Genomic DNA, 7,500 nt, shown 5'->3' on the forward strand with positions numbered 1-7,500 from the left:
CGGACGGACGGACGGACGGACGGATGGATGGATGGATGGATGGATGGATGGATGGATGGATGGATGGATGGATGGATGGATGGATGGACGGATGGATGGATGGATGGACGGACGGTTGGATGGATGGACGGACAGTTGGATGGATGGATGGACGGACGGATGGATGGATGGATGGATGGATGGATGGATGGATGGATGGACGGAAGGACGGACGGATGGATGGATGGACGGACGGATGGATGGATGGATGGATGGATGGATGGATGGATGGATGGATGGATGGATGGATGGATGGATGGATGGATGGATGGATGGATGGATGGATGGATGGATGGATGGATGGATGGATGGATGGATGGATGGATGGATGGATGGATGGATGGATGGATGGATGGATGGATGGATGGACGGATGGATGGATGGATGGACGGACGGATGGATGGATGGATGGATGGACGGTTGGATGGATGGATGGATGGATGGATGGATGGATGGATGGATGGATGGATGAAGCGACATGAAGGAGGACTCACCTGATCTGCATCCCCTTCCTGCAGGAACACAGGTCCTTGCGCAGCAAGATGCTGTTGAGACTCGTTGCTCCGATGACGTAGAAAAGCTGTTTGACGACCTGTTGGATCAGAGCCGCGTCCAGGCCGTGCTGGACCATGATGCTGTGGAAGTGTGTGAGCTGCTGCAGGATGAAGGTCACGCTGAAGGTCTCTTCTTCGTAGATGCTGCTCGAGCGCTTCCTGACTCCTGCAGGCTTCATGCTGGAGATCCCCTGCAGGCTCTCGTGCTCCAGCAGACCTGGAACTGTGACACGCATGAGTCCAGATCCTCCTGAGGTCACCTGAGGTCACCTGAGGTCACACCCTCCTCACCGATGGCCAGGCTGAGGCTCTTCTCCATGACGCTGATGAACTGGTGGTAGATGTGGATCGCCAGGTCGCTGAGGATCTGACGATACTCGGACAGGTCGTAGTTCTGGAGGCAGTTCTTGTTCTGCCGCGGCGTGTTCTGTGTCATGAAGTCCTGGAACCACAGCAGGAGTTGAGGCGCAGGTGAGTCCGCAGTGGACAGTGGACTCACCTGTTCTCCGCTGTACTGCTTGAGAAGGTTGAGCAGGTGATGAGTGTTGGACAACCAGAAGCACAGCAGAGCAGCGTCTTTGGAGAAGGACTGCAGGAGAACGAACCATCGTCAGCAACAGTTCAGACCAATCGAGCTCTGAGCCTCAACATGTATTGATCACATGATCAGCAGCTTCACATGTTATAATGTTGTGATACGTATGCTAACGTGGTCATGTGATCGTCTGAGTGTCGCATGATTGGCTGATGTTGTATCCAGTAGCTCTGTGATCTGTTGGTTTTGTCTGGAGACTCTATTATAGCAACATTTAAATATTGAATTAGAAGTTATTAAAGAATGGATTCAAAACATTTATTTTCTTAATCATTTCAGTTAAAATATCCAACAGAATGACTTCTTTTTTAAATATTCAAATATTTGATGATTTAACTTTTCAAAATAGAAAGGATTTGATTCAATGATTTAAATGATTATTATATTGTTTTAAACTCCATAATAAAAAAGTTTAAACTTTAAAGTGTAAAATGCGATGACTCTTCACACTCTGACGCGATGAAGTGATAACGTCTCGTCTCACCAGGATGACCTTCTTGACGCCGCCGATGATGGCGTTCATGAGAGACTTGACCTTGTCGTCGTCCTTCAGGTAGTCGGTGTGACGAACGCACATGAAGAGCAGCAGCGCCGGCAGCACCGGCATCATGTTGACGGCCACGCCTTTGGGCTTCAGCTCTGCAGGACGAGAGGAGTGAGACGAGAGGAGTGAGACGAGAAGAGTGAGGCGAGAGGAGTGAGACGAGAGGAGTGAGACGAGAAGAGTGAGGTGAGAGGAGTGAGGCGAGAGGAGTGAGACGAGAGGAGTGAGACGAGAGGAGTGAGATGAGAAGAGTGAGACGAGAAGAGTGAGGTGAGAGGAGTGAGAGGAGAGGAGTGAGACGAGAGGAGTGAGATTAGAAGAGTGAGACGAGAAGAGTGAGGTGAGAGGAGTGAGACGAGAAGAGTGAGGTGAGAGGAGTGAGGCGAGAGGAGTGAGGCGAGAGGAGTGAGACGAGAGGAGTGAGACAAGAAGAGTGAGGCGAGAGTAGTGAGACGAGAAGAGTGAGACTAGAGGAGTGAGACGAGAAGAGTGAGGCGAGAGGAGTGAGACGAGAAGAGTGAGACTAGAGGAGTGAGACGAGAAGAGTGAGACGAGAAGAGTGAGGCGAGAGTAGTGAGACGAGAAGAGTGAGACTAGAGGAGTGAGACGAGAAGAGTGAGGCGAGAGGAGTGAGACGAGAGGAGTGAGGCGAGAAGAGTGAGGCGAGAGTAGTGAGACGAGAAGAGTGAGACGAGAGACGAGAAGAGTGAGATGAGAAGAGTGAGACGAGTGAGTGAGACGAGAAGAGTGAGGCGAGAGTAGTGAGACGAGAAGAGTGAGACGAGAGACGAGATGAGTGAGGCGAGAGGAGTGAGACGAGAAGAGTGAGACGAGAAGAGTGAGACGAGAAGAGTGAGGCGAGAGTAGTGAGGCGAGAAGAGTGAGACGAGAAGAGTGAGACGAGAAGAGTGAGACGGGAAGAGTGAGACGAGAGGCGTGAGACGATAGGAGTGAGGCGAGAGAAGTGAGACGAGAAGAGTGAGGCGAGAGTAGTGAGACGGGAAGAGTGAGACGAGAGGCGTGAGACGAGAGGAGTGAGGCGAGAGAAGTGAGACGAGAAGAGTGAGGCGAGAGTAGTGAGACGAGAAGAGTGAGACGAGAAGAGTGAGACGAGAGAGACGAGAAGAGTGAGATGAGAGAGACGAGAAGAGTGAGACGAGAGGAGTGAGATGAGAAGAGTGAGACGAGAAGAGTGAGGTGAGAGGAGTGAGAGGAGAGGAGTGAGACGAGAGGAGTGAGATGAGAAGAGTGAGACGAGAAGAGTGAGGTGAGAGGAGTGAGGCGAGAGGAGTGAGACGAGAGGAGGCGAGAGGAGTGAGACGAGAGGAGTGAGATGAGAAGAGTGAGACGAGAAGAGTGAGGTGAGAGGAGTGAGACGAGAGGAGTGAGACGAGAAGAGTGAGGTGAGAGGAGTGAGACGAGAGGAGTGAGACGAGAGGAGTGAGACGAGAGGAGTGAGACGAGAGGAGTGAGACGAGAGGAGTGAGATGAGAGGAGTGAGACGAGAGGAGTGAGACTAGAGGAGTGAGACGAGAGGAGTGAGACGAGAGGAGTGAGACGAGAAGAGTGAGGCGAGAGGAGTGAGACGAGAGGAGTGAGACGAGAGGAGTGAGACGAGAAGAGTGAGGCGAGAGGAGTGAGACGAGAAGAGTGAGACGAGAGGAGTGAGACGAGAAGAGTGAGGCGAGAGGAGTGAGACGAGAAGAGTGAGACGACAGGAGTGAGATGAGAGGAGTGAGACGAGAGGAGTGAGACGAGAAGAGTGAGACGAGAGGAGTGAGACGAGAGGAGTGAGGCGAGAAGAGTGAGACGAGAGGAGTGAGACGAGAGGAGTGAGACGAGAGGAGTGAGACGAGAGGAGTGAGATGAGAGGAGTGAGACGAGACTTGAGTGGCTCAGAGACATCATTACCCAGGATGCAGTTCTGTATGAGCCTGGCCTCATCTTCTCGCTTGTACTCCAACATGCCGAGGAACGCTTTAGGAAGAACCGGCGTCTTCTTGGCTGCAGAGAAAGAGTGAAAAAGACGTGGAATGGAAACAAACGACAGGAAACTCACCTTTCTGGGCTTTTTCTAGACTTTTGATCTGATTCTGGAGTTTTCTTACGAGTCGGTCTCTCTGGTCGAGCTGCTCCTCCAGATCCTACATTCAACATCAGAACATTCAGAGGGAGAATCTATATATAGATCTATATATAGATCTATATATAGATCTAGATCTATATCTACATATAGATATAGATCTATATCTATATGTAGATATAGATCTATATCACTTTATTCTACCGTTATTATCATGTTATTATCACATTATTATCACGTTATTATCACGTTATTATCATGTTATTATCATGTTATTATCACATTATTATCACATTATTATCACGTTATTATCACGTTATTATCATGTTATTATCATGTTATTATCACATTAGTATAACGTTATTATCATGTTATTATCACATTAGTATAACGTTATTATCATGTTATTATCACATTAGTATAACGTTATTATCATGTTATTATCACATTAGTATAACGTTATTATCATGTTATTATCACATTAGTATAACGTTATTATCATGTTATTATCACATTAGTATAACGTTATTATCATGTTATTATCATGTTATTATCACATTAGTATAACTTTATTATCATGTTATTATCACATTAGTATAACGTTATTATCATGTTATTATCACATTAGTATAACGTTATTATCATGTTATTATCACATTAGTATAACGTTATTATCATGTTATTATCATGTTATTATCACATTAGTATAACGTTATTATCATGTTATTATCACATTAGTATAACGTTATTATCATGTTATTATCATGTTATTATCACATAAGTATAACGTTATTATCATGTTATTATCATGTTATTATCACATTAGTATAACGTTAATAATGTCGTGAGAATCTCTTGCCATGTTCTCCGCCGTCAGCTGTGACGTCTCTTGTCTCAGTCGACCCTTGACCTCGTTCTCCATCAGCTGTTGTCTTCTCAGATACTCGTTCTCCTCACGAAGCTCCTGCACTTTTCCCTGGAGATCCATGTTTGCAGCATCCATCTCTGCCGCCTGGTCTTCAAACCTCCTGACATGGTCATCAAGTGTTAGATGTTCTTCACATCTCAACGTTTCCTTCAAGACCCAAACATCAAGACTTTACCGTCGCTGGGACGTCTGGTCCTGGATTTGTCTCTGGAGCGTCGTCGTGACTTCTTCAGATCTCTCTGTGACATGTTCACGTGAGGAACACATACGTCAGATGTTTGATAGAAGTTTGTTCCTGACCTTGAGAGGTTTAAAAACTTCATCCTGACTCACCCTCAAAGCTTTTCTTCTGCTCCTCTAACGTGTCTTCAACTTCCTGTTTGTGTCTCTGTAGGTCTGAGAGCTGGAGCCGGAGCTGAGGGATGACCTGAGGTGAAGGTCATAAGGTCAGCAGGTGAACGAGAGGTCAAGGACGCCAGCGATGAGTTCGACTCACAGAGTTCTCGCCGCTGAGGCGCGACATCTCGTCCAGAATATTCTCCGTCACGTTGGATTTTTCCTGAAACATCTTCTGCAATTTGCTGTTTTCATTCTCCAGGTGGTCCACTCTGACCTTCAGACCTTCCACTCGTGTCTCGTGGTCGTGATTCTTCTTCTTCTGGTGCTTCTCAAGAATCCTGAGACCAAACATGAAAACTAACAAACGCAGGGAGAACGTTGAAGGAAGCGAACCAAACTGACGTGGTGGCCTCGTGAAGAACGTGGACAGATGCCAGTAAATCTTCATCTTCTTGGATCTTCTGCGAGTCTTCAGGCATCAAACTGCAGATGAGGTTCAGTTAAGACTGAATTCATCAGAGAAATATTATCTTCACCTCAACATGACGTCTTCGTTCTCGACGCCAGCGACGAGTCGTCTCGAGATCGTCTTCATTCGAGCTGAAGAACAACAGATTCTTTGAGATGCTGAAGTTCATCTTGGATGAGGATCATCATTCTATCTACACATTTCTCAAGAACATAAGTGTTGAACGAGCTCAGATGTTTGAGAAGATCCATCATCACATAACAATCTTCATCCATGTTTTCATTTACCCGTAGCTTCCTGTGACTGTTCCTTCATCTTCCTGTCCAGGGTGTCCCTCTGGTTCTGCAGGTTGTTGAGATCTCGCCGTAACTCTGGGATGACCTTGACATGCTTGCTGAGCTGGAGGACCTGTTCCTGCAGGTCAGAGGTCACCTGACCCTCATCATGGATCTGTCCCTGCAACTTGATCTTTTCTTCTCTCAGCTTTTTGATTTCTTCCTTCAGAAGCTCCAGCTCCTTCTCGTGGTCCATCTGCGTGAGCTCCATCTTGTTCTCCGCGATCCTGCAGGAGAACCATCTTAGAACACGAGTCACATGTTGATCCTCTTTGAAGGTCGCTCACTTCCTGAGCCGGACTTCATCTTCTCTCTCGTCCAGCAGCGTCGCCTTGATCTGATCCAACCTCTCTGCGAGAACATACGTCAGAGATGCTTCGAGTTTCCTCCTGGACTTCCTCACCAACATGTTCTTGGACAGAACGTTTGAGTTCTTCCTGCAGGTCCTGCTTCTCCAGAATCAAACCGTCGACCTCCTTCCTGAGCTGATCCATCACCTGTCAGTCAAACACAAACAAGCTCATGAAAAGGTTCCTCAGCAGCTCCAGCTCTTCACCCACCAGACTCGTCTGTTCTCGGTTCTTCTCCTCGCTCGTGGTCATCGTGGTGATCTTCTCCGTGGACTTCTGCAGCTGCTGCTCCGCGAGCGCGAGTGTGTTCAGTGTGTGAGTGTGTGTGTTCTTCAGGACGCCGAGCTTCTCCAGCAGAGACGAGTTTTCTTTGTTCTGGGAAGATTCAAGTCTCAGGTCATCAGATCCTGGACCTTCTCTTGACCTTTCAACCTTCACTTTGAAACTATCAGGATATCAACGGATTATTCATTTCCTCCCAAATATTTAACCTTTTAAGTGATTTTATAGAAAAATTAATGAAACCATTTAAAAAAAACATCTAAACTCAATATGTTTGAAGTCTTTCAATTAAATCCAGACTGAAGCAGCCGAGCTCAGAGCTGCTGATCACGTGACCGCAGCTCCACCCTGATTGGCTGAAACACTGGTGTTCAACACACTCACCTGTTCCTCCACTTTGGCGCGCAGCTTGTGCACCCGGAAGCACAGCTGCACGTTGATGACGAGGCGCCTCATGATCTGGAAGCGCCGGCGCACCAGCCAGGCCCGGACGAACTTCTGCAGAACCACGGCCTTGTGTTCTCGCAGCATCTGAGGAGGGAACCGTGAGCCGCGACCTTTCACCTCTGCTCCAGCGTACCTGGTGGTAGCGTCTCCTCGCCAGCCAGCCCCGCGTGAAGGCCTGGACCGTGATGGAGGCCAGGCGGACCACCTGGTAGATCTGCCGGGTGCGATATCCTCGCCAGCGCGTCTGCAGGACCACGGCCGCCCAGCCCTGCTTCAGCGCCGCCGCGCTCACAGACTTCCTGCGGAGACGCCGTCAGAGAAGAACCAGGACCGAGGACATGGACCACTCACCGAACGGTTCTCTTCCCTCGGATGTAGTCCTGCAGAACCAGCGCCGCGTCCCTCATGCGCAGATACTTCCTCCTCTCTCTCCAGGACCTGAAGTTCTTCTGGATGATGACACAGGATCCACGCAGACGGTCCAGACGCAGCTTCTCCAGGTACGCAACCTGACCCGCCCTGAAGAAGATCTTGG

General features: G+C 48.4%; 1 protein-coding gene across 3 annotated transcripts in view; it reads right to left on the minus strand.

The window, feature by feature from the left end:
* myo5c (myosin VC) overlaps nucleotides 1-7,500 on the minus strand; it is a 28,870-nt gene that overhangs the window by 4,987 nt on the left and 16,383 nt on the right. For all 3 annotated transcript variants that reach the window (XM_087797852.1, XM_087797850.1, XM_087797851.1), the window contains 19 exons: nucleotides 7,317-7,500; nucleotides 7,099-7,264; nucleotides 6,903-7,049; nucleotides 6,447-6,611; nucleotides 6,290-6,383; nucleotides 6,174-6,237; nucleotides 5,839-6,113; nucleotides 5,619-5,682; nucleotides 5,485-5,565; nucleotides 5,240-5,420; nucleotides 5,077-5,170; nucleotides 4,919-4,982; nucleotides 4,675-4,843; nucleotides 3,792-3,876; nucleotides 3,644-3,736; nucleotides 1,673-1,827; nucleotides 1,093-1,182; nucleotides 885-1,035; nucleotides 534-816 (listed from right to left, as the gene is read on the minus strand). The exon at nucleotides 7,317-7,500 is cut by the window's right edge and continues 28 nt beyond it. In XM_087797852.1, the coding sequence (XP_087653978.1) occupies nucleotides 534-816; nucleotides 885-1,035; nucleotides 1,093-1,182; nucleotides 1,673-1,827; nucleotides 3,644-3,736; nucleotides 3,792-3,876; nucleotides 4,675-4,843; nucleotides 4,919-4,982; nucleotides 5,077-5,170; nucleotides 5,240-5,420; nucleotides 5,485-5,565; nucleotides 5,619-5,682; nucleotides 5,839-6,113; nucleotides 6,174-6,237; nucleotides 6,290-6,383; nucleotides 6,447-6,611; nucleotides 6,903-7,049; nucleotides 7,099-7,264; nucleotides 7,317-7,500 (2,605 nt within the window). The remainder of the gene's footprint in view (nucleotides 1-533; nucleotides 817-884; nucleotides 1,036-1,092; nucleotides 1,183-1,672; nucleotides 1,828-3,643; nucleotides 3,737-3,791; nucleotides 3,877-4,674; nucleotides 4,844-4,918; nucleotides 4,983-5,076; nucleotides 5,171-5,239; nucleotides 5,421-5,484; nucleotides 5,566-5,618; nucleotides 5,683-5,838; nucleotides 6,114-6,173; nucleotides 6,238-6,289; nucleotides 6,384-6,446; nucleotides 6,612-6,902; nucleotides 7,050-7,098; nucleotides 7,265-7,316) is intronic.

This window comes from Callionymus lyra, chromosome 8 (genome assembly GCF_982586985.1).
Source record: "Callionymus lyra chromosome 8, fCalLyr1.hap1.1, whole genome shotgun sequence".
In the NCBI taxonomy this organism is placed as follows: Eukaryota; Metazoa; Chordata; class Actinopteri; order Syngnathiformes; family Callionymidae; genus Callionymus; species Callionymus lyra.